General features: G+C 33.3%; 3 protein-coding genes across 5 annotated transcripts in view; 2 read left to right on the top strand and 1 right to left on the bottom strand.

Moving 5' to 3' along the window:
* The window catches only part of Arms (Ankyrin repeat-rich membrane spanning), a 32865-nt gene extending 19137 nt beyond the window's left edge, over positions 1-13728 (top strand). The window contains exons 15-26 of the mRNA XM_068773260.1: positions 355-534; positions 1320-1514; positions 1996-2260; positions 2738-2903; positions 3785-3963; positions 4402-4508; positions 5143-5358; positions 5739-5903; positions 7313-7415; positions 7490-7587; positions 10309-10399; positions 12111-13728. Coding sequence (XP_068629361.1) covers positions 355-534; positions 1320-1514; positions 1996-2260; positions 2738-2903; positions 3785-3963; positions 4402-4508; positions 5143-5358; positions 5739-5903; positions 7313-7415; positions 7490-7587; positions 10309-10399; positions 12111-13141 — 2796 coding nt within the window. The 3' untranslated portion in view covers positions 13142-13728. The remainder of the gene's footprint in view (positions 1-354; positions 535-1319; positions 1515-1995; positions 2261-2737; positions 2904-3784; positions 3964-4401; positions 4509-5142; positions 5359-5738; positions 5904-7312; positions 7416-7489; positions 7588-10308; positions 10400-12110) is intronic.
* Positions 13504-21061, bottom strand: LOC137930135 (late secretory pathway protein AVL9 homolog). Its single transcript, XM_068773259.1, has 7 exons — positions 20880-21061; positions 20421-20618; positions 19493-19709; positions 18819-19008; positions 16735-17453; positions 16474-16657; positions 13504-15077 (listed from the first exon to the last, which is right to left on the bottom strand). The coding sequence occupies exons 1-7, from the start codon at positions 20946-20948 to the stop codon at positions 14732-14734; spliced, it is 1923 nt and encodes a 640-aa protein (XP_068629360.1). The 5' UTR covers positions 20949-21061; the 3' UTR covers positions 13504-14731.
* Positions 21062-22073: 1012 nt separating this feature from the next.
* Positions 22074-26422, top strand: part of Tlk (Tousled-like kinase) — a 29327-nt gene continuing 24978 nt past the window's right edge. Inside the window, exons 1-2 of one of the 3 annotated variants that reach the window (XM_068773253.1) lie at positions 22074-22395; positions 23841-23897. In XM_068773253.1, the coding sequence (XP_068629354.1) occupies positions 23873-23897 (25 nt within the window). In that variant the 5' untranslated portion in view covers positions 22074-22395; positions 23841-23872. Of the gene's footprint in view, positions 22396-23840; positions 23898-26422 lie in introns of those variants that run through there. The other 2 variants (XM_068773252.1, XM_068773255.1) reach the window with 2 other exon arrangements.

Here is a 26422-nt window from a genome sequence, read left to right as displayed (position 1 = left end):
AGTCGCCGACTTAGTTCTTAGAATTGCACGTCTGAAGTGGCAGTGGGTAAGGAATATCGCGCATGCAATTGCTGGCCATCGGAGCCGAAAAGATTTTCAGCTGATAGACGCGGCGTGGATTGGTTTTCCACAAGTGGACTGGAGATATAGTCGTAGAAAGTCGCTGTATGCGGGCAGAGCAAGTCCGATCTTTGGGAGAAGCATGTACCTTACAAATGGCGTCTATGGGTTGAAATGATGATGCTGATATTAGTGTTTCACAGAAAGAAACGTGTCGACGGTACCAACCTTCCAAATTTTGAGTCCAATTACAAAAAAGTCACATCACAAATAAAATGGTAAAGTTTTGTGCAGGTGTCATGTCTGGACGCGTTTACGGGGCAGCAGACCCGGCTGGTGGTCGTGGTGGACGCGCTGGACAGCTGCGAGCAGGAAAAGGTTCTCGCTTTGCTCAACGCGGTGCATGCATTGTGCTCAGACCCCAAGAGCCCCTTCATTCTGCTATTGGCTATCGACCCTCACATTATTAGCAAGGTATTTATACTTTTTAGTACTACATTTTTACTCTGGTAAAATCAAACATCAATAATCTTTTATTACTGTAATTTTCATTGATAGAAAAGCTTTTAATAAGATTTCTCACTTTGTTAACACTATTTCGACTGTTTGTTTGAGTTTATTTAATAATATGTTCGAGTAAAATTAACAGGGTTATGTGTGCGCAGGTTGCTTGGATGGAGGTTAGTCGTGCGTCTGTAGAGTTATTGATTGTACCTCAGCCCGACCGTTATTCCTTAACAATTGATGTTGTGTATTGTAATAGTACTGTGTTTGCATGTCTTCGCGACGATGCAGCTACATTTTGTTTTGTTTTCAAAATCTGTCTTTATAAATTTATTGCGTACCGCATGATTGGCAAATGTTATCACAAATATTTCATCTATTCAAATATTACAATTCAAAACTTAATTATTTATAAATGAAACAAACGAAAATTTATTTCTCAGTTCATAGATAAAATTAATACGCTATTAATTTCGCCAGATATTTTTAAAAATGTTATTGATAATGTAAATAAATATGGCGTTCTATGTACTTTTTTTCATAAAAGTATGTCGGCTATGTAGTTGCCAGGTATATTTCAATATACAAATGTCTGTCTTTTTAAAAAATGTTAAAAATAATACCTTTTTTTCAATTTTTCTTTCATCAAGCTTGCATGTTTTATGTGTTTGTTGCTATACAAATTTATTAGTGTAAATATGTTTTAATTCACATGTTAGCCGTCATGTTTTAAAATGCATTAACTGCGTTTACAGGCGGTGGAAATAAACAGCCGGCGTGCGTTTTCGGAGAGCAACATTGGTGGGTGGGACTACCTGCGTAACATGGTGCAGTTGCCCTTTTATCTGCAAAACTCTGCGCTGCGGAGGGTGAAGAGCGCGCAGCAAACTGCTGCCAAGCGAATGCAGGCTATAGCCGCCGACGACTTCTCCACTTCTCTACAAAGATCTGTGAGCATGAATTTCTTATTCACATTAAATACATTTTATTTGTATTAAATCCACATAGGTGGATTTAATACAAATAAAATGTATTACCACCATATCTCAAGAACCATGCGGCTCAGAGATTTGAAATTTGGTAGGAATATTACTTTCGCTGAGCAAAGATCAGCTAAGGATTATAAATTCGCCCTTACATGCATACTTTGAAACTATAGCTGGTACATTGTTAAAAAACTTAGTCAATTTTTTTTGTCAAGTTAATAGAATGGATTTCATGACATTACATCTACGTTAAAAAATGAATATTTTAACCACACGAAATGGCCCGGGGCCAGCTAGTATAAGATTATGGCTTAGTAAGGTCATCAATGGAAATAAGTGTAATATAACACTTCCCCAAGAAGGCCAGATATCATGCTTCTATCCAGAAAATAGCCAAAAAAGGAGTGGAGGGGGCTCTAGGACTACTTAAAAGTTTAACGTACAGGTATCGGCGCGACGGTTGTCATCAACATCGGAGCTGATGTCGAGCCAGGAGCGCATAAAGGGTCAGGCGAGCAAGGAGAGCGCGGCGCGGGCTCGTCGGCTGAGACCTTCGGAGTCGCTGGCGTCGTCCGTGGCGTCGGGACTGCACCGCGCGGTGCCTGGCGCCGGCGCCGCGGACCTCGGCCGCGTGCTGCTCACCGACGACTACTTCAGCGACGTCAACCCGCGCAGCATGCGTCGCCTCATGAATGTTTTATACGTCACAGGTATCTAAATATACAGCAAAATCATTCAATACCAATGTTTTGATATCCAGCCACAGCCTTGGCCAGAAGTTAGTACTCTTGGCCCGCCGATAAAACATATGCACCCCAAAACTTGTTGTAAAAATTAATTTAACTGCGTAATAATACAATTAGGGGCAATCGTTTAATACTATTTTAAACAATATGTATATTCAGGGATCTATAAAACAAAAAACGATGATTTTAGAAAATTAATGCGATATGTTTATCAGTCTTATTTTGACTCCCGTGGGTACTTTAATCTATTGGGTATCCTTTTGACGGTTTGTTATATAATAATCTAGATGACAAATGAACAGAGAATGTTTTAAATAAAGATTGCCAAATTAGTGAAAGTTTACAGTGTATATTATAATAATTGACATGAATTTGAGTATATACTAGGAATACAATAACCATTGTGTTCAATTAAACTAAAGCTACATGTAAAATTTGCAGGGCGTTTGCTGAAGGCGTTCCAAATTGATTTCAACTGGTACCAGCTGGCTTCTTGGGTTAATTTAACCGAACAATGGCCTTTCCGCACCTCGTGGATTATCTACCATCATGAAACGTTTGAAGAACACATCGATGACTCTACGTCGTTAAAGCATATTTTTGAAAAGTTAGTGATAAAATAGTTATATGCAAAATTATTGTAACCGAATCAGTTGTACCGCGCATTAGGAAAGCGCGGCAAGGTGGGGGGTGAGGAAGAAAGTGAGCGAAAAGGAGCAACCGATCCTCCGTCCCGTCGTCTAGTCACGCATTTATCTAAGGCGCAGTGGTTTCGACAGAGCAGTAACTATTAGTTAGATTTTGGTTTGTTATTAAGAAAACATGTATTCATTCATATAAATATAAATATTTAAAGAAATATGAATTATTAGTTTATATATTCACTTAGGATTGTTTATAGTGACCACTTGTATACATCATGAAGAGAATTTAAATTAGAATCATATTATGCTCCCTATGATGGCATTCTTCTAAATTTGTTTTACATCGTTATCTTTAAAAGCAAAAAGTGAAACCAAAGTCAAACTTGTCTACAGTTCTACTTAATAACAAATGAAAAAGTAGGTTAAATATTAAATGAAGTTAAATTTTATTATAATAACATTAACATTTAATCTTTTTTTTTTCACTATTGGTTTATAAATTTGTAAAATGTTTCCTACGGTCAAAATAATAAAAATTACTAAATTAAACAAACAAATTAATAATTAGTAAAAAAAGAACATCATTAATACGGAATTTAGTACACGACAAATTGCTTGGGTTTAATAGCAGATATCTGAAATGTAATAATATTTTTAAGTTAGTTTTAGTTAAGGTTCATATTTCAGTCGCAGCGGAGGACAGTCCACCTACCAGGTAAACAGAGCTTTGTTATGATCTTCCAAAGACAATGGATGCTGGATGTTTTCTACCGGTCCTATTGGAAAACTGGGTAGTGGACATCCTACGCTGATACGATATTCACAGGTATTTGTTCCTTTACAGGGTGAAGCCTTCGCTGACCTCGCTGCGCGAGGCGAGCGCTTTGCTCGAGCTGGACCGCGACGAGCGCAAGCTGGAGGTGTTCCTCGCCTTCCACCGTGCCACGCTCACCGCTGCCGATCTAAAGATATTCCTGCCTTTCACCATCAACCTCGACCCCTACATTAAAAAAGTCATCAAAGGTAACCACCAAACATTATTTTCCAGCCATGGACGTTCTACAGCAGAATAGATAATCACAAAAATATTTTTGCTTCTTTTATCATTAAAAACAAATGCCCACATTTTAACCCTTTGACCGTTTAATTTTGTTTCGAAAAGCTTTTTCTGCCTGCTTAGTTATTTTCCAGCTAAGACGAGTATACTCGACATAAACATAGTAAAATTTTTGTCAATAAAAGTGGGCTATTAATTATGATTAAAAATCCAACATTGCTTGTTGAATTTTTAGAAAAAAAAAAATTTATTTGTTATTAAGAAACAAAATTTATTTCACTGAAAAAAAATATCACAAAGATAAAAATAAGGCATTATAGGGATCCACACGACTCTTATAACTTCGACGCCATCTAGTCTGTTATTATTACATAATTTCCAATGTGGATAATTGTTGTCGACAGAAGAACAACTGCAAATGGGGGCGGAAGACGAAACCATGGCAACGACCTTGCCATGGGCTCAGCACAACATGCGTCATCCACATTCCAAAGTCTTGCCCGGGAAGAAGGTGAGTGCAAAAGTTTTATCTTAAAGCAAATAACCCAATTTTATACTTTAGAAGATCAAAGAAGCAATCAAAGCAAAATATTCTTTAACGAATGCCTTTTATTGCTGGAATTACAGCAATACATCCAGAATGTCGTAATCATACCTTCCTTTAAAATAAAGAACTTACATATTTAGATTAGTAACACGCATGTTTTATTTATTGTCTATTTGCGTTGTGGTGTTTATGCTAACAAGATAAATGAATCAATTGTTACTCCAGACTGTTCTATAATTAATAAGTTGCAGTCATATTTATAGATGATATATATTAAAGCAATGTATTATTTTTATCACTATAGCGTTGAAAAAATATTAAACGATGAGAAATAGGTCATTAATTTTTAAAAATATGTAGATTCTGTATAACTTTCATTGACTGGTGAGTGTGAACACGGCTTTATAATTTAATATGGTCTTATTTGCTTAGAGGCTGGAGTAAGTTTAAAAAATTAGTCACTATTTTCATAACTAAATACTCAAGTTTTGATGTTTAACATAAACAAATGCATACTATAGCTATGTATTGAGCAAATGAAGGCCTGGATTTAAAAACAGTAAATTAATGGAAGCCAATTTATTCTTAATTACAACAGAAGTTATCGACTGTACCGGGCCTGGGTGCGAATCCAACGCCTCCTCCGGTGTGGGTGGGCTGGGCCAACACTCAGTACCCGCAATTGCCGCAATTGCCGCAAATGCAACATATCCCACAAATGCATCAATTGCCACAATTGCCTCACATGCCGCAACCATTGACTTCTCTAACGCCCAACCCCGCCACGTTGCTCAAAACCGCATTCCCAGCACTGGTAAGTATATATTTCAATTTATTACAATGTATACCACGCAGTAGCCGAAGCAATACACGAAGACCGAGACAGATGGTGTCACATAGTGTGCGAAAAAAAAACACTTTAAAGTGTTACGATCTTCACTAGTGAAAGATGCAATGCAAAGAAGAGGAGGTAACAATAGACAACCTTTACCCAACTGTTGGTGATTACAGGGATATATAATAAATATTGGTAATCTCTCTAATGAAAGTAAAACAATATTTGTTTACTTAAAAAAATGTTTAATATCTTCTTTTAGTTTTAAACGAGTAAAGAAAATGTTAATTTCAATGTGCTTTCAATAATAATGCATGTAAACGTATGTTATCCGTGTTGAATCACGTATGCGTTATCAGGGCGAAGTGTCGTCGGTGCGCTTGTCGGTGCTAAGCGTGGAGCGTGCTTGCGGCGTGGTGCGTGACGCTCTGGGCGAGGGCGGTGCAGTGGCTGCGGAAGCCCTGCAAAAGCACCGGGTCTGCGGCTTGGTGCTCTCCGCCTGCCGCCTCGACGACCTTAAACCGGTACCAACTTACCAACTGCTAATCACACACTCGTTCTACTTACACAAACACGAATAGTTTCTACGAAGCACTACCGCATTACATTACAAATGATCAAATAAAGAATGAGAAGACCCGTAGGCGAAAGAAGTTAACCGATATATATGAAGTGGTAGTGCAACACGTGCAACAGGTGGCCGCTGAGGGACAGGGCACATAGCACGTGCAACAAGTGGCCGCTGAGGCCTCAACATTCTGAGGTAGAGACCAAGCAGCTACTAGCGACATCTGGGAAGTCTATTATCGGAAAACGCTGAATGCAGGCTTCAAATCCGGTCTTATTGGTAATATACGAGTATAATAGAGCTCTGTGTCCAGCTGTACATGAATTGAAATGATGATACCAAATCAAACCCAATAATATAATTAATGTTAGAGAAGTTACATTTTTCCGTCATTTCCGTAACATTACCGTAACAATAGAATTATACATTCAAAAAATCTACACTAGGCACTGTATCGCAGAGACGGGTATCCTGCACAAACGACTATATTTAGTCTTGTCATAAATGCTGTAATAATTAAAAACAAATTAAAAATTAAAAATTTTAATTAAAAAAATTATTATTTTTGTATTTGAAATGTAACATATTCATATGATTGTTAACTGTTTTTACTATTTTAAAATATATTTTTGCACGAATATATTTTATAATAGTTCGTGATATTAAGATGTTCTGGGATAATAAAGAGAGCCGAATCGCTGTTTGGTGCCAAAGAGAATATTTAAGTTTCTCCACACTTATTAGTGACATGTTTGTGCACCGGGCTATAGGTACGATAAAATATCCTCTGTTTGTGACCGAAAAAGATCTGGCGATCCAGGTAGTGTTCGCATGGAAAAGATGATCAAGAAAAAAGCAGATAGTAAAATAAAAGCAATCCCATCTGGAAGCAAAAGATTTTATCTCCGTAGATGAAGCATGAACATTGTCGCGTGTTTTAAAACACGGCTTGAAGTTGCAGTCTATAAGAAACTCGCTGGTCATTTGTTAAGTAATAATTTAAGATATAGGGTGGTAAAACTGACACACTGTAATAGCAATAAAAGTTTTTCTTGGTAACAATATTTATGCAAAGACTAAGTAAAGTAATTTTGAAAATATCAAGGGGACCGGAAAGTAATCTAGTTTCTGTTGACGGCATTGAAAATTTGTATACTAGATGACAAAAGGTTGTTCATAACGAAGAAATAAAAACTTGTTAAAGTTGTAGTCGTGTAAATTTAACTTAAGAAAGAGACATTACTTTTCGGTCCCCCTTACTGGTCAAAATAATAAAATGGCTGTCAACAAACAGGGTGTCAACAATAGCATTCACTACTATTTAAAACATAATATTAATATTATCTAATATTTTTTCTACTTCAGATTCTAGACTTGCCATTCGGTGACTGGGAACTATTCAAAATGCTCATAACGAACCTGAGAGAACTGGAAGCCAGCATGCCTTTGGCAGCGCCGGCTGTTGCTGGTAAATATTATTTCGAATCCTTTGTTCTGAGAATTTTAACATACGATTGAAACGTAATAATATTTTCTAAACAGTTATTCCAGAAAAATCTTCCGAAACGGAAACAGACTCTGTAAAACCTCGATCAGTATTGGAACATCAACGTAGTCGTCCAACTAACGTTGAGAAACAGGTATATATATTTGCTATATAAAACCATCTTATTTAGTTTCTGTTTGAAATTCGACTAATTTAACAGAAAAGTAAAAAATGTGGCGCCCCTCGTAATTTGAAACATGGTATTCCTATAACACTTATTTAAATTTCATATTCGTCCACCAATGAGAATTTCTAACGTCATTTTCCCGCCGGAGAAATTTATTTTTTTATTTGTCATTTCAAAGGTTCCTTTATAATAAAGTTAGTTTAAGAGAAAATTACCAAGTCTTTTAACTACTTGTAAAAGAATTCTTAAACAAAAACAAAATCATGACAGTCAGGTAATTACAGTTATATAAAATTACGATTGTAATGTTAGAAAAAATTCCAAACTATAAGGATTTAAATTAAAAACATGTTAGGTATTAATTTCTCACGAGATCTATAATTATATATATATATAATATTTTTTTTTTGATTAAAAACTTAAAGTTTACCATTACTTTCTTTACTTGTTAATTTGATTGGTACTAAATAACAGTTATTATTAACTGTTATAACTCAAGATTTCAATATAAAGCCTCTATTAATATTATTTAAAGGTCTTTTTATCTCTATCAGACCACGAGCTAGTAGGCCCACCAAGTGGACCGACGACATTTGACATTGAGGCGACTTTTGTGGAAGACCTAGCATTGCTTTGCTTATATCTATATATGCCTATATATATATATATATATATATATATATATATATATATATATATATATATATATATTGCTTTGCTATTGCATTGTCGCCTTTATGTTTCATCATCTACGGGACATAATGAAATAGAATGAAATAAACATTTTTTTCTTTAAACATCTGCAAATAAACCATGTTTTACGAGGAGCGCCCAGGCCTTATAATTCGCTTACAATTTTTTAATAATATTACTTTTATTTAACATTTAAAAAACACTAAAATGTTATGTTGGGTTTTGCTTAACATTAAAGAATTTGAAGGATAGGTTTTTATCATATATGCCTATCAAATTAAATATTTAACATTAAAACCAATATCTGTATACGCGATTTTTAAATTATTATTGAAATGTTAATACATGTTGCAGCCTTATACGGAGTATCAGGTAAAAAATACATCATTGTCAAGAACACGAAAGACGATATACTATATTGGTCGCAATAACCAGACTTGCACCAGTTCATTAGCATGCTTTCTATAGACTTAGTAGATTTTGATTTTTATTGTTCTCTCATTCTGTTTATTTGGCCTGATTTTATTTTTTTTTTCTATGATGGTATTGGAATATTTTTTTTCTTTATTATTATAGAGAATGTTTTGTGTAAGTAAATGTGTACAAAAGTTTTTTTTTACAATTTATTAGGGAGACCGTAGAGTAATTTAGTTTCTGTCGACATATTTTACGGAAAAACCGATTAATTTTTACCGTTCCGTATAAACAAAGGTGATTATATCGTTGATTAGAAATGAAAACTTGGTAGAAATGTAGTCGCGTGAATTTAACTAACTAGTAGAAGTAACTAACTAAAAGAAAGCGACATTACTTTCCGGTCCCCCAAATACCTAAGACTGAATGATAATGCATCTCTGTACAGATACATATGGACTGTAGCTCTTATGTATATAGCACGGTGTATCATTCTTACATTTATATAATTATTCACACAGGACCATTTACATTGGCCACTTGTATACGTTAAAATAAAGCCAGAAGGGCTAAATTTGAAACATTAAAATCAAATTGAACTCACCTTATATCCTTCGAACTTTAAGTTATGTGAGTACCTTACACGCTTTGATCTGAGAAAAGTTCACAACAAACACTTAGACTGGTTTCATTTTTATGGTCATATTAATTTCTATAATACCATTGCAGAGCAATCCATTCCCCAAGTTTGTCTTTGAAAAAAATATTCCATCTTTTGTAAATTTCACAATTGATTGATTTCTTTTGCGAGTTATTGTGTATATTAACATCTTAAATTGAATTACATGATAATTCAGAGACATACAAAAGTGAATTGCAATATCGTTCACAGTTACGTACAAGAGTTAGTAATTTTAAATATCTAGTTAAAAAATTGTATACACCTTTAAAATAAACAGAATTATCCTAATACATGCCATTACAAAAGGAGGTAAAATTTCAAATGTAAATGTCATTGTTTGGAAAGCATTAACACCTTTCAAATTTAATTACAAACTTAAAATTTACAATTAATTGATTGTGATGATTATAGTTTTATATCATATAAAATATTTATTGTAGCATTCATAAAATTGAACGTAAAATAACTAGTTTTATCAATCAAAAGGTATCCTTTTTGAAATGTGTCATTTAATTGCATGTTGTCGATTATGAAAGATTTATATATTGTAATGATGTTTAATTCGAAGTATCGATTTCTAGTTTTTTTCCATTAAGAACTAAGGGAATTATCACAGTTCATCGGTTATTTGAAATCATATTTTCGAACGCAACGACTAATTAGGAACAATTTGATTGGTTCTGGGGTTTGCGTAGACAAGTTTATAATGATAGTTCACTGTAATCGCAACCGTTCCGCTGCAAGTGTCACCTATATAAGACATCCGCTAGACGTCCTGTGCGTAAGGTCGTCGCCTATAGACGTACGACCTCAGTGTATAACACTTGTACATTTGAGCGCGAGCCCCGCGATGTGTTTATTATTACGCATAGTAACATGTGTGTTGGGATTTGCGTCAGGTGACGCTGGAGGAGCAGATGATCTGCGGCGCGCTGCAGACCCTGAACGAGGAGGCGTTGGAAGATGTGCTGCAGTCGGAGCCCGCGCCAGGTGAGCCCCCCCTCCGCACCATCCGCGAGCACGCGGTGCACTCGTCCCCGCCTCGCGCCGACACGTGCGCCGACGAAGAGCCGTGCGACCACATCGTCATCAACGTCTCCGACGATGTATTCCTATGAAATGCGTACTCTCTTAAGTGTCCTCTACCCCTTCCATCCCTTCTCGGCAGGTATAAAAAATGCATCTTTATCGAGGATAAAATATAAACCAACAAATATTATAAGCGGTAGCATCTTCGGCGCCATCCCTATTCTACTATATATACATTTTTACGATACCATGTTCAATTAGCTGTATACGGTAGTTTTATTAATAATATTTTATTCCTGTAAAAATGCTTGCCATAACGAGTGATTTTCTTAATTTAAGATTAGAGCATGATGTTTTTTTTTTTTGCTTTATATAGTTTTAATTTAGGTCGCTTTTTATGACTTGTTAATAACAAATAGTTTGACAAATATTTCTTTTAAATATTTTAGTCGAATTATTCCTTAGTGGATTGTGTACTGAAGAAAACAATATGAAATAATAGTTGAAAGTGTAAAGCAATTATTGGGTCTCGTTTGCAATCCGAATGGATTATTTAATTTTTAATGCCATTTTTGCGTACTTAAAATTAAGCTGTGCCAATATACTTAATTATAATTTGCTTTTGATTGTTTATAGTTTGGTTTTTAAAGTATTATTTTCATAGTTGATACATTTATATATTAGTATCACTTAGTTTAATAATTTTAGTCGCTTTCAAAAGCCTACCACGTTTATTGGCATTTCCACAAGCAGAGGTTTCTGCTGCCAAAGAATCTACATATTTTGTAACACTTCTCCTTAAAAGTATTCCAGATGTTTCTCGAAACCATAGAAATTCTTTTTGTACCAGAACATCCCATAATTTTGATTGAATCCTATAATTACTGTAGTAATATTTTTTGAGGCAATGTACTGTAACTACGTTCAAAGTTAATAAGATATCTAACGATATTGTTATTATTCACATAAAAATGTTAAGGTACTTACTATTTTTTATGACTGTTAGGTGCCATATTTACGATAGTACCGTGTGTTTATATTTTAGATACATAATTTTATTATTATAGAGAAAAAATTGGTTTGTGATATATTAGCATTCCTATTCCAATGTAGATAGTGCCATTTGTTTTAATTGTGACAAATCCATACTTAGTTCCATAGTCACAAATAAACATAATCTGTGCCAGAGAATTGACTTTTAAATTCCATCTGTTTTTATAAAACACGACAAATTTATTACTATTTCTACGAAACATTTCAAGTACGTAACCTAAATAAATTAAAAAGACATTTTAAACCTAAAATAATTCTTAATTATAAAATTATTAATATTAGATATCTATAGAATATATCTATTTAAGTCTGAACTAATGTAACGTTAAAAATGTCGTAGACAAAAAGTTAAAAACTGAAGCTGTCGAATGTGAAACTACATATCCTACACGTTCCCTTAGTCGTAGAAAACATTACGTCGTTATCATTCCAAAAAATGGTGCCTAATAAAATTGTATCAATAAAATTTGAAGTTTTATTTTAGTTCTGTTTTGAAAGTTAATTGTTAAAAAGATAAGTTATTTCAGTCCCAGAATGACAGCGACCAGCGGTTCCTAGCGTTCATTCCGTTAGCAACTAGAGTTGTTTCTGAACTAATACAAAAGCTTATCTCTTGCAGAGGAGGAGAGCGAGGTACAGGTGCGACTGGCGCGCAGCGGCGCGTCTTGGGCGGGCGGGCTGAGCGCCGGCGGCAGCCCGCGACCATTACGCCGCGACCCCTCCATATTAAAGGGCGGCAGCTTCCGAACCCGTCGCCACGTAGACCCACCCGCTGTCACCTTCAACGTCGAGAACGAAGAAGACTCCGATGATGGACAGATCACGTTCAGCGCGCGCCCGCGCCCCGCCGTGCACTACAGAGCGGCTGCGCCACCGCCCCCCCTCGCACAAGATAACTCGCGCGTGCCCCTCTCGCGTCCTTCTTCTCTCCTCGTTTCAGGCGAAGATGTACGTGAACTCGACGATCGTCTGGCTACACGCTCGCGTTCCGTGGAAGATTCTACTAAAACTGGATCCCCGATCGTCGATCTCAAGCTTAGGAGCCTCAAAAGGACAGCAGAGATATTAAAGAAAGTCGGCTCTGCAGAGAGGCTGACGCGGTTCAAAGATAAGATAATGTCTCGAGGTAACGGGTCCCGCGAACGCAGCCCGCCGCGCGACGAGCCCGGCAGCGACGACGAGTCGGCGCCACTCGTCAGCTCACCCTCTACCGACCTGCACCGCGACCGCTCCGCTTCCTCCACCTCCAACTCCTCGCCACTCGGGCCCTCCTCGCAATCGCGGACATACCCCACGTCGCCCACCAAGAAAATGCTCGGCGTGCACTGCGGAGACCGAAGCCTGCAAGATATCACAGCAAGCACAGACTTCTCGCCTCGGTCGGACATCACCGACTTGGAATCGCCTAGGGAATGTACTGCAGAATTTGATCATTTACCGGAATGTAAATCTGGCAGCGGAAAAAATAATACAAAGCTTGACATAGCACGAGAGAACAGCGACTCGTCGCTCTCCAACATGGTGGAACCGTATAACATGTATTTACTGTCTCACGGAACGTCGGAAAACTGTCGGGCGCTTTGGCGGCAGAATGCCTTGGACTCTGGACCGCCGTGGCCATGGGACGATGAACCAGATTCTGCAGTTTGATCGGAGAACGGGATTCTGGGGACTCATGTTTTCAAGCTGTTACACAGGGATATATTTTCGTTGCAGTTTGTGTAGCGCACGCTGTACAAGTACTGACTAGTACTAGGTTTGCAACATTCGATCAAACTTTTATTTATATGTACACGTAACAAGTTTATCACATTCATTCCGAAAGTAGACTACGAAATAATGCGCTGCGGTATTATCTCGTTACGTGACACACACACACGGGGAAAAAATTTCAATTGATGACATTAATTTTATTTAAAATTCGTGATGTTATTTGGCGTCATAGTCTACGCTCTTTAAAGGACGTATTACGGAGAATGTAAAGTAAAACACATACTTTTTGCAATAATTTATTCTACTTTCAACACTCGTAAATTAATATAAGGAGGAAAACTAGGAAGTTCATAATTGATCGACATACATTTTGACTTGGCAAGTGCTTCCTATGAAAGAATGGAGTAGTTATGACATTCTTAAATTGCTTATTGCTCATGTGTACTTAAGTACATAAAATATAATTAGTAGAGATGTTATTTTAACTCATATTTTCTTATTATGCCTTGTTATTTTAATTGAATTATGGAATAATAAATATGAAGTAAGAGTTTGGGGTTTTTATTTAAATTTTAAAATTAGTGTTTATCGGAGTTAGGTTAACTAATGTAAAACTGAATAATAAGTATACTGAAAATGTTTTTTTTTCCTTAAGTTGCAAAACGTGAAAGTTTAGTAAATTATTAGTTTCATAGTTTTGCATAAATCAACTAACTACCGATTTGTAAAAATATAGCTACTCCTCCATCCGTATACTGACAAAAATTACTTATTGTTCATTGATCTTGCACATATTTACAGAGTTTATGGCGCATACATTAAACGTAACCGTAAATCATTTCAAACACTATTTAACGCAGTGCATTACTAACATGTATTTCTTTAACGTATAACTAATAAATTAATAAGTATTACTGGAGATCACAAATCGTATCAAAGTCTATCGATACACATAATTCTACTTAAAAACAACGATCACATGCATGACTTGATAAGGAAGTACGACACAAATTCAATTAAACAATAATTCATTCGTTACAGTAAAAGCTTTATCTTGTTTTAACATTATCAGATTCGTGTCGGCTATCACTTTCCGTGGAATGGTTTTAGATCCAATACTTTACAGAGAATTTTTAACACTTATTAAATGAGCCCAAACTTTATATTATTATAAATATTAGCAGCAGCTTCACTTGTCATATCAAACCTTAAAATAATACAATTTACGTAATAACAATCAAATGTGACGACGCTGTGATTGACGCTAGGAAAACGTTACATCTTAATCAACAAAATAATAAATACTACCAACACAAAACACTTACAGTCAAATAATTTATAAGATTACAAAATCTTTAAACAAAATAAGGAACACAAAAATATATTAAAAAATATATTTGAATTATAAAATTTTTTCTTCAAGTAAATCTTAAATAATGATTTAACATTAAAATTAATTGTAAATAAATTAAACTTGGAGTCGTGTATACTGTTATAATTCAACAATATCATAGTTGTTGTCAACACTTAAATAACACGTATTTTGCCGATAGCGTTGGTGTTGCTTTCCATTAGTTTATCCGGAGGGTCGGGGTTAGTTGCGAGGGTTTCGTTTCTGTTATCGTCTTCTAGTTGTTCCACAATGTCTTCTGCGTCGGAAGCGGGCAGCTTCTCGTCCAAAGAAGATGTCTCGGAGTTGGTGGCATTTGTGGTGGGGGTAGCCGGAGTCGTCAAGGCACTCCACCAGCCGGAGAGTGCGCCGCGAGCTTGCGATAGAGCTCCTCCCACGGCGCGCGACGTGGTTGCCACGGCCCGGCCCGTCGTCGCCACCGCCGCCGTCACCTTACGACCGCCCTCCGTAGTCGACATTGTGCTTTAATATTGCAACAAAGTAAATATAAATGACGCGTTAATAAATATCCGCAAAATGTTATACCATAATTCTGGTTAACATTGGCAGTTTTTTGATTTATGTAGTTTTTGATCTATGTATATTTCTTTTTCACAATGAAATTAATTGGAATCATAAAAGCTGGATGCGGGCAGCTTCCTTACGGTCCGATTGGAAATGTTCAGGCAAGGCTTATGTTCAGCAGCAGACGTCCTACGACTGAAATGATGATAACAATAAACAATTTCAACATTAAATATTAAAAACTTTAATCATGTCTTTTCGAAGCGCAGTTGTGTTGAGAAACATTTTTCATTTTCATTTCTAGTTTTTTCAGGTAAATTTTCATTGTTAAAAAATATATTATTTTTACTGTCGCACTATTTTTTAAAATATATGTTACAACAAGTTTATAAAAAAAACTCAGCAAAATGAATCAGGATTCTGTCCAGTTTTTCATCAAAAATAATATATAGAATATGTGGCATAATTCCAAAACCAAAATACAAATAAAAATCTATTTTAATGAAAAAAAAAAACCATGAATACTGTCAATGGAACCCCAACAGTGAGCTCAAGTTTGCTATATCATATCATTGCAATTTTCTTATTCACAATGACACATTACTTATACCATATTCAACTATCCACAAAAAGTGATCTAAGCCTGTCCAAGTTATCCAGAAAGATGAAATCCAAAACATATCTTTTACTCAGATTAGTATCCACTTTAGATCATTTATAATGATCACATTTGAATATCATGGAAAATGTCTTAAGATCCCAATTTGATAGAAATTAAGCAACTTAAGCTCCCCTATGATGGCATAAAGAGCCGGTAGACGCGGCGTCGGGAGGCCGCCTAATATGTGGACCGAAGCCTTGATCAAGGTCGGGGGAAGTCGCTGAATGCGGACAGCTTAAGACCGGTCACTGTGGCGATCTTTTAGGTAGACCTATGCCTTGCACGTGAATGATGGTAGACTTAATTTTATTATACATGGCTATGAGTATCCAAAACGCGCAGTGATCTGTGAAGAGTAAAAATAACTCCTTGATATGTGATGACTTTACTTCTTCCGATAGATACAAAATGTCTATAGATTGCGTATAAAATGAACGAAATAACGAATATAAAAAAACAACTTCTTAATTAATTTTTCAATCCCTGATGTGAGAATCAAATAACGTGAAAACTAAGAATCAAATAAGATCAACAAGCCTCTTAGCTAGAGATTGCGCAGACTTGTGAAGGAATTGTTAAAAAACAATGTTACAATGTTGGCTTGCCATGTACTGTGGTATAAATGATTAATTCAAATGAAAACAGGTATAACGAAAGTATTACTTAAAAATAAATGAATTAAAGTTTACTCACTGCGCAAATTTCAGTTTCATATCTGCAACTGATAGCTGACCGGAAAATGGATGCATCGGTATAAGGTTCATAAAAGCTTGAACATCTCCATCATTAGTTGTTTTCAACCATTTCTGGTAAGCTGGAGTACTTTTGAAGGCATTTAAAAACTGAGCATTGTAAGAGTCGAATTCCCGACTACCTTCTGCATTAAAATAAAAAAAATGTTAATTATAAAGGAAAAAATTGCCAAAGACAATCTATTGAAAGTATTTTTATCACCTGGTAATAAAGAAGTCCTTAAAAGATAAATTAAGTAACTAGCAAATTGATCTCGTATCCACGTGTCACCTTGCGTCGAAGCGTGGCGCACTACGTGATCGGCGAATCTCAGATCTTCAGTGCCCAAAGTCAACTGCCTCCTGAGTGCCATGTCACCGGTTTCTATTCTCATTTCATTTAACTCCACAAGCACATCAAATAACTGTCTCTTTTGTTTAAACAGGACATTTGAGGCCCCTACTATGAATCCTTGTACTGCACTATCAGATAACAAATCTAGATATTGTAAAGATAAGTATGGCAAACATAAATATCCATCCTCAAATAATGGCAATGGTAATCCACAGTCGGCATAGTCAATTTGCCCTGTTAAATTATACAAGCCGTCCACACTCATGTCTCTGGCCATTGTAGGACTTTGCTGTGCTTCCACAATTGATTTTGATTTATATTTTTCACCGATACTGTGACACTTTTCCCTAACTGCTGAAAGCTCTTGTCGATCCACAACATCGGTCAGTAAAGTCTCGTCGAAACTCTGTCTACTTATTCTGTCCTTCTCTTCCATCATATTACCTGTCTCTTTAGGTGATAACTCTTCATCTAATTGTGAATTACCATTAAAATAAGCTTCATTTTGAGTCAACACAGTGGTTTCAATAACATCATCACTTTTACATTCTACTTCAGCCGGAATTGGCGATAAGGGTCTAGATAATCTGAAAATAATTGTGAATCTTAGCCAATGTGAATAAAAGTTGTTGACGAATTTTATAAGTTACATATAACATTTCACAAACTCTTCCTTTCTTTTTTAAATAATGGGATAATTTTAAAATAATGTTCAATACATTATTAATAGCCCAATCTTTCCTTATAGGAGTTATAAAAACTATCGAAAAACTAAATTATTTACAATCAAACCATAGCATCATTTAAAGCTATACAGTATATAGCTTGTAAATTAAGACAACAATTTGTTTAAATAAAGAACAACCAAACAAACCATAAGGAACATTTAATAGTAAAAATATAAAATAAAATTTAAATATAATTTCAATCAATAAAACAATCATTTATTAATATGACATAAAAAGTCTTCAATTTTTAAAGAAGTTTTATAATATTGAAAAAAAAACAAAAATTGGAATGAAAATGTCATATTTTCAATCATTAATAATTGAAATATGAGGACTCCTGGAGAAATACAGTATTATATATGCATTTGCAAAAAATATCACATAGTTACAACTACTGTATAAAGAACAATTGATTATTATTCAGAACACATATTTACTTCATAATGATAATGTATTTTGATACCTGTAGTATATATATAATAACATACAAAACATTCTGAAATTCAAAATCTTTTTGCTAAAACAAAGTAAAGGTTACATAATGTTAATAGTGTTGTATACAAGATTATTGATTACGAGTGCAAAAGTTTTAAAGGGATGAATGTTTAGCTCACATATTGTTACTTAATATATGGTTTATAATCAATGGTTTCGAAAATAATAAATAACATAATGAGAACATAGTAAAAAAAAGTATTTTCAATATTTATGCTTAATTAATAGAAATTAATTATTGCCTACAGTCCCTGTAAACTTCATACTGTCAGAAGTTATTTAACTTTTTATATCTGCAACCAATCACCGCGTTTAGTAAATAGAGATAGTCCTAATAATTCAAAATAAGAATTGCTCTTGTATTTAAATTCATACCAAACCTCTACTGTCAAAGAATGCACATCATTATAATATAATATATTACATATAATGAATATAAAGAACAATAATATAGAAGAGATTTAAAACAAGGATTAACAGTAAGTGACAATTTCATCAGCTATGGTGTCCTATGTATGAAATGATACAGCCAAAGCAATGAAGTTTGCTAAAAATTTGATAATATGTAGTTTTATTAATCATAATACCTACACTTTTACTTTAGACTTGAGATATTATTGCACTCTTAACTCAGTAATAATGTACATTAACTTATAAACTAAAAATGTTATACTATGGTTTATGTAGATAAATAAAGTTTGTAACTTTTATGTTCATTTAACTACTTACATAACATTGGCAGCAAGAGAAAGCCCACTCTCCAAACAATGTGGCAGTAATGATATCAATGTTAACAGCGCTGAAGATAGTGAACCAGCAGGGGAACCATAGATCAGGACCTTTCGCCTCAGCAACAATAATTTAAAAAGTAATAATGCTTTATGTTTCCAGCTTTCCACTAATTTCTGAACAGATAAACCTAAAATGTTAATAGAGTAATTTAATAACCACATTCATTATAAAAGACAATTACTAATTAAGAAAGATGCTCAAATAATGTCAATATCATAAGACTCAAACTATACTTAAGACAAATTAAATTTTCTCTATCAATTATAATTAAGAAATCAATATAGCAGGTAAATAGCTAACTCCTGAAATATATTATTAAATTTGTCACATATTTTTAATCTACTGGTAATATAAAAATCAATTATATCTACACTTCAAGCATTTTTCCTTACTTTTATGTGACTCTGTGGAAGTCTACTGCACGCACTTTCTTTTATCAACCCATATACTCTAAATAGACTTGAAATTATTGTTACACAACAATAACTATCTGTATGTGAATTAATATTTTTCATAAGTTTAGGGTCAGATTGCTACATGGCCACACCACCCAATGTTTATAAATTTTGATTTATAGGATTGTATATACTGAAAGGCACCTTTTAACTTACCTTCAAGAGTCTGATCAATTTGCACAGGACAGTTATTCAAATGATTGTATGCATCTTCCAAGAGTTTTGTTTGAGAAAAATCTCCTTGCAGGAACCATGCCCTTACCACCAGTTCCATTTTAACAGCAATGCGTCCAAATAAAGGTGCTCGACACACAACACATACACTCTTTTGCACAGAACTTCTAGTCATATCTTCTGTTTTCTGTACAACTTGCTGATGTGAGAAGAAGTGAAGAAATTATGTTTCTGTTTATCTATTTATGTACAGAATTAGAAACTTACTGTTTCAATTCTATTTATTCAAATGATAATATACAAAATATATGATAAACACAAAAAATATTAACATTTCCTATTTTAACACTAATGAGTGTTAGACATGTGTAGTACATTTATACACAGTTTTTATTCACAATACTAACTGACACCTCTTTCCCTCAAATATGTAGTGGAGTCTGTATTAAAAGATTACAATACATATTATATTTATATTGTTATTCATGTTATATTCCTCATATAATGAATTTCTTACAATAGAATCACATTTAAATATTTTATATGTACTTAGAACATATTAAAAAATTACAACATTTATAAGAAGAAACACATTTTTTTAAAATAGTAAACAGAATTCTGAAAAAAAAAATTACTTTTGGAATTTTTACAACCTTCAGTAATTTATAGAATTTTATTTCGGAATATCTAATAAGAATAATAATAAAACTTTGAACTATGTTGTGAGTAATGAATTTGTATTTTTTTTGTCTTATACTTAAACATCATAATTCTTAATTTGTAACTTTTTCCTCAAGCAAATAAATAAATAATCATTGTAAAATATCAAATCCCATTAATAGGATCTCAACACATGATTTGAACAAAATATTTTGTATGTATGTAATTGCAAACATAAATATTATCTTACCTCTACTGGTATCTGGCGGAAACATGATATACCATAAACAGTATGGGTGGGTTCTGTTAAACCAGGTAAGTTGAAGAATATAGTGTCAGAAAGATAATTGTGAGATCCATCTGGTAAAGCTAACGCCGGCAAATGTCGCCATGCTGCTGGAAGCTCACATGGTTTACCAGGGATCAACTCTGGGTAACAATGTTCTACCTGAAAACAAATTTCCGTAATAAATAATGTATTATAATAAGCTGGTGAATTATAGTGCATAGATATATTAAAAAGTAAATATAGCCTTAACAAATTATCGTTTAAGAATCATTTGAGTATAGCAAAAGATATTTTAATTTTGTTACAAGTTTCGCCATGTCAAATCTAAATAGGCATCACATACCATTTTTTCTTGGGAAAAATCACACCAAAATAAAAACACTATTATAGCAAATCTATGACGCCTTCCTTTCTACATACCTGGCAGCCTTTTTTGTGATGAAACCCTACTACTATGATATTTAACACTGGATCATTAATAAAAGACATGGTACGTTTAAACTAAAATCATTCGAAATAAAGTATTAACCATTTTACAATTTTTTTACAATAACAATTTAATGAATTCACATTCCAAAGATTTTACACCATTCACAGTGATTATAGATAATACAATATGTTGCTAGATATAAAATGACATACTAAAAGCAACCATCGTGTAAATGCCACAAGTAATCTAGAGTAAAACCCGCAGATAATTGATGTAAACACGAACCAAAAATTTAAGTAGTACTACTAAGGACATTTCGTTAACACCAAAGTATAAATTCAACCAGTTCATTATTGCAAAATCCCGGATGCAAGGTTTGTCTTGTTCGAATACCAAAAAAACTTTACCATTATTAGAAATAACTTACTAACTCCTTATGAAATATCTAAAAATACGAGATTATTTTATCCAAACGAAAAATTTCATTATAATGTTAAAATGGTACCTAGTTTTTAAAAATTTACGTCTTTAAACTTGCAGTTTTGAAAATTATTCTATTTGCTTATTATAATTATTTTGATGCATACAAAAATAAAAGTGAATTTATCTAAAATTTTTTTTTGCAAAATAGTAGTATTTAAAAAAAATTGAAATTATTTTTAATGTTATCTTATATTATTTTTTGCAATTAGACCCTGCAATTTATTCTTTAGCAGTATAGGAAGCTGACATAAGGTTTTTGTACAAATTGTTATTTATAAAGAAGCGGTACATTGTTTTAAATTTACGTCAAAAACGAATAATTTTTATAATATTTATTGTAAGTGCTTAAAAATTGTTAAAAATTATTTTTTTTACTAATTTTTATTGCTTCCCAAATTGTTTCATTAGTTTTTTCACTGAAGTGTTTTATTTTGTTTTTTCGCTTTTTGCAATATCTTATGCGTTTAGTAATACATAAAGTAGTTATTTATTATCGATGATACAAATAAAATATAAGCCTTTTTTATTAAAAATCTTATTAAAATAAAGTTAATTTAAGTTTTTACTTTTGTTATTTTAATTATTATATAATTTTCGAATGTTGCACTTATTATTTACATTTTTCATCTACTTTATGATCTGTGGTTTATACTTGCGAATTTCATGAATTGCGAACGAAAAAAAATCATGTTGTTATTGTTGTGCTCGGGAAATTGATTTATTTTGCTTCACTTTTTGTGAATTAAATAATTGTGTCACGTACATTAAAGACGATTATGTCTCATATTTTTTAATATTATTCAATTCAAGAATTAGTATAACGAACTGAAGTGACTTCTGTATTTTGTGTCTAAATAGTTCGTCGCCATTTTCGCACCTATGTCGGAAAACTTTTGGTTTTACATATTTTTTTTATTAATTGTTGTAATCAGACTATTTTCGTAGTGACGGAAATAAAAGTGGAACAATTTTACTCCTACTGATTGTTTTATCATTTTTGACTGGACATCGCTTCCTTTAAAGGTTAGAACTTTACTGATTATTATTAACATTTGTCACTTAAATAACACTTCTTTACATGGAAGTGTTTGTCAAATATTTACGGCCTATTTGATAATTAATACAATGGACATGTTGAATGTTACAGTTAAAAAGCCGAAAAAATGCATATTATTATTAAGAATCTTTACAGCAAAAACCGCCAAGCTTATTACCATAGTTTGTTATATGCTTATGTATAGTGATCTAAAACAAATATAATTATTACAAGTTTTTGATATTAGCATAAAAATTATTTCACATCAACCATTAGCTTTTATAATAATGAACAATTTATAATTTGAATCTAGTTAAGTTTTTAAAGTATTCAGATTGTATTTTTAAATACATATGATAGATATTTATTAGAGCTGTCTGGCTTATGTCTATAATGCATTAAAAATTATTATTGGAACATGGTTTATTATTACAGCCCATGTAAAAAGTATTTTTATTACATTGTCGGTTTTGTTTATTTTACTTAGCAATAAATACTTCAGTTTTTTTATATATGTATTAATTTCTTCAATTTAATTAAAAGCATTATGTGTTTTTTTACTGTAATTTTTCATTTGGAAACTGTCTGTGGTAGGACACTACACTATCCTAAGTGCTTTTTATAAGAAGCCATTAGAAGAATCTTCATAAACTATTAAATGATAAGCATCTGGTATGGTTGAATGTCTCGTGAGCTTAGTTAGTGAAGTTAGTACCATCTCAGTATTACCATTGTGTACACTGATGAGTGATGCACAAGCTGTCACTAAAATTTATGTAAAGCCTCTGTTACTGTATTATTATGTTTATCTGAACATTCCTTTTATATTGTCACAAAATGGATATATTTGTATACAGTGTACCGGTATAGAAGTCTTTAATTATACAATAATTACTGTAATATTGTAGTACACCATATTACACTAATGTTGATCTTAAATGAAGCTTTTTTATTGAATGTAAATCCTTCTGTATCTTCTACATATGTGTGATATATTTTTATTGATACTCTTGATAAAGTATTTTTGATTGTTCTTTAAAGATTTGCTAGTAGCTTCACAATGCTTTTTCTATTTGGATATTGGGTTTTTTTACAGTATTTGGTATAGGTGTTTATTTATCATATTTTCTAGGGCAGATTTTTTAACAATACATCAATGTCATGGTTTCTTCACTATTTTTATTGTATTAACACTTAAAGATAAACAATATTTTATTGTATAGTAAAATTGCATCTTGTAAAATTAAAGTTGATGTTATACTGTCTGCTGTTTACCAAAATTCTCATTATGTGACAATTATCAACTTAAAATTTTAAATAAATATAAGATATATGCATTATAACATTCAATGTGTGAAATACCCTAACACAGACATTCAAGGAGATCAATTTTTTGACTATATCTTGACAAAAATATATTTTGTGTTTGCAGGATTCAATGGAGAACACAGAAGATCCATAGGCATGACTGAGAAGGTTTTGTACCCAGGTTAGTCAGTTTTTATGTAAAATTTGAAGAATGACAACACAAATTAATATTACAATAACAGTTAGCATTTTTAATTGTTTTGTAATAGACTGAATATAAGCTAAATAGATTTATAGTTTGAAGTTAATATTTTTTTTTTAAATAAACTAGACTTACTTGTAAAATTGGTTAAGTTAAATAAACAGTTGTTTGATGTTTACAATTGCTTAGTATCAGTTGGAAGAATGTGACAAAATACTCTACCTAAATTGCGAAATCGCGATGACTGGTTTTGCAAGCATTCTAGCTTTCGGCAATGATGAAATATAAGGAACCGACACCATCGTTTACCCAAATTAATAAAACTTCCGTCGCTTACAGCACGTGTTCGAAATACTTAGTCACGTGGAAAACTTTGTCAACGACGTATTTTGAAATAGCTGAACATGAAATTGATATTTTGCAATAACTACTGCCTCTTTCGTTACTTTTCCATGTTTTTTTGTTTCGGTGTACTTAAATAATTTCATTTCGTACAGATATTAATTAATTCTCTATTAAAATAATATTATGTACAGAGCAATATAATTTTTTGTTTGTCCGTACATTTAAGATGAGACAAATTCGTCTATGTAAACATTTCCCTTAAATTATGGACAGATGAACAGCTTGTTTTGTGTTGTTGTCTTTGTTCGGCTACAGCTCATTCGCATGCGGTGTATGCACAATAAGTGCTCGGTCATTCTGCTGCTATATGCCTACTATCTTATGTACATTAGACTCTACCACGAAGCGTTAAGCTGTCTATTATTTATCAGATATTGAAAAATAGTTACAGAAGCATATGCTAGGTTAGTTCACATTGCAACGTAGTAGTAGTGCATGTGCATCAGTTGACGCATCGCGGTCAAATCTTTACATAAGGCGCGAGGGCGAGGAAGTATGTAATGCGCGCACACAAGACGCGGATCGATGCCGGGACCGTCAGCCGTACCCACTTCTGTCTACGTACATTTTCATAGAATCTAAAATCGCGGATGTATTTATTGAAAGAAATTATGAACCAAAATAACCTTGTTTGTTAACTAAAGTGAAAGTTATTGCTTTTTTAATAAGCCATCATGAAAAGCAGGTGCATTATTATTTAAGAGAGAGAGAAAATTAGCAATGTAAATGTAAATATTCAAATTCGACATTTCTTGAAATTTGTTACATATTTTGGATGATTTCATTCAGTAAAGAAAATCTTTATCATCTCGGTCTAGATTCTGATAATCCATTTCATATCAATAGTAGTATATTGAGAATGTTAGATTTTTGAACTTCGAAAATTTGTAAAGTTTAAATAGTAAAGCATGCAAAGAACATTTTAAAGACTTTCGATGCTTTTAATGATATAAGTTTATATGTAGCACGTTTGTAATAAATCCGATGCATCCTTTTCCACAAATAATTTCCACAGGCGGTAAATCTTTGGTTACGCTTCTTAAGTACTTGACATATTAAAATAGTTGAAACTAGCAAAACAGAGCTTGTTAGCTGCAATAGGGCCAGTGAACTGGGCTGGGCGCTACTCTACGAGTGAAACCCGGCTCGCTCGAGGTCAACGAACTGTTCATTTCGCTGCATCCGTTGCAAATACTCCGACGCGCATCGCTGTTGCCACCAATTCTGTGGAGTGAATACGCCATTTTTTATTGCTTAGTCAAGTGAAAAAGTAGCCATTGAAGAAATCACGGACGTAACTCTCGCCGTTACGATCTCAATTATCTATATTATTTTTTTGCTTAGTTGCACACAAAGCTTTAATATTTAAACAAACAAAGAAAAGACCATTTTCTGCGTAAACTTTGAAACTATCAGTAAAACTTTACTTTTTAAATTTTTGACAAGTATTTTAAAGGCGTGTTAAGACGTTATCAACAAAAACAATATAATATACATCAATACAAAAATATTCATATTATTACAATTGTTGCAGTGCGCCAAAAAGAAAATTTATTTTTGTTAGTATTGGTTGTTTATTATTGAGACATCAAGTCATTCAATAAAGCTAAATCAATAAAACGATTTGAAATACATTTAGGCAGCTACTTTGGACTGGAATCGTGTCGAAAATTCGTATAATATGACACAATATAAATAAACACATAAGCTTTTCCTGCTCAGTGAATATTGTAATAATTGTGCTATTATAAAAGTCTAATGCTTAACCCGCGGTTTCTTCGGTTTCAGGGCATATGTTGCTCGACGTATTTGATTCTAACTTCTGGTAATTACATTTGCTATGCCTGTACAGTAATTAACTCTTTCATATGTATCTTGTCTTATGTAGTATTTGGTTGTCTCACACGCCGAACTTTTTCAAGCCTTTGATTCTTATACTGCTTCATAATATTGCCTTCGCCGAGTAGAGATCGGCTATGAACGGATTTTATGAAATTTTACCCGCAAGATGGGTTGAGGAAACATTAATTTAAAGAAAGCTTATTTTAGAACTGTCTTTTATACGTATTAAACTTGGCCATATTTCTCAAACATGTTAA

This window comes from Battus philenor, unplaced genomic scaffold (genome assembly GCF_028537555.1).
Source record: "Battus philenor isolate CCGP_79_NKW_IND1 unplaced genomic scaffold, ilBatPhil1.0.hap1 SCAF_6, whole genome shotgun sequence".
NCBI lineage: Eukaryota > Metazoa > Arthropoda > Insecta > Lepidoptera > Papilionidae > Battus > Battus philenor.
Note: the sequence above shows the minus strand (reverse complement) of the source record. Positions and strands in the feature narration are given on the sequence as shown.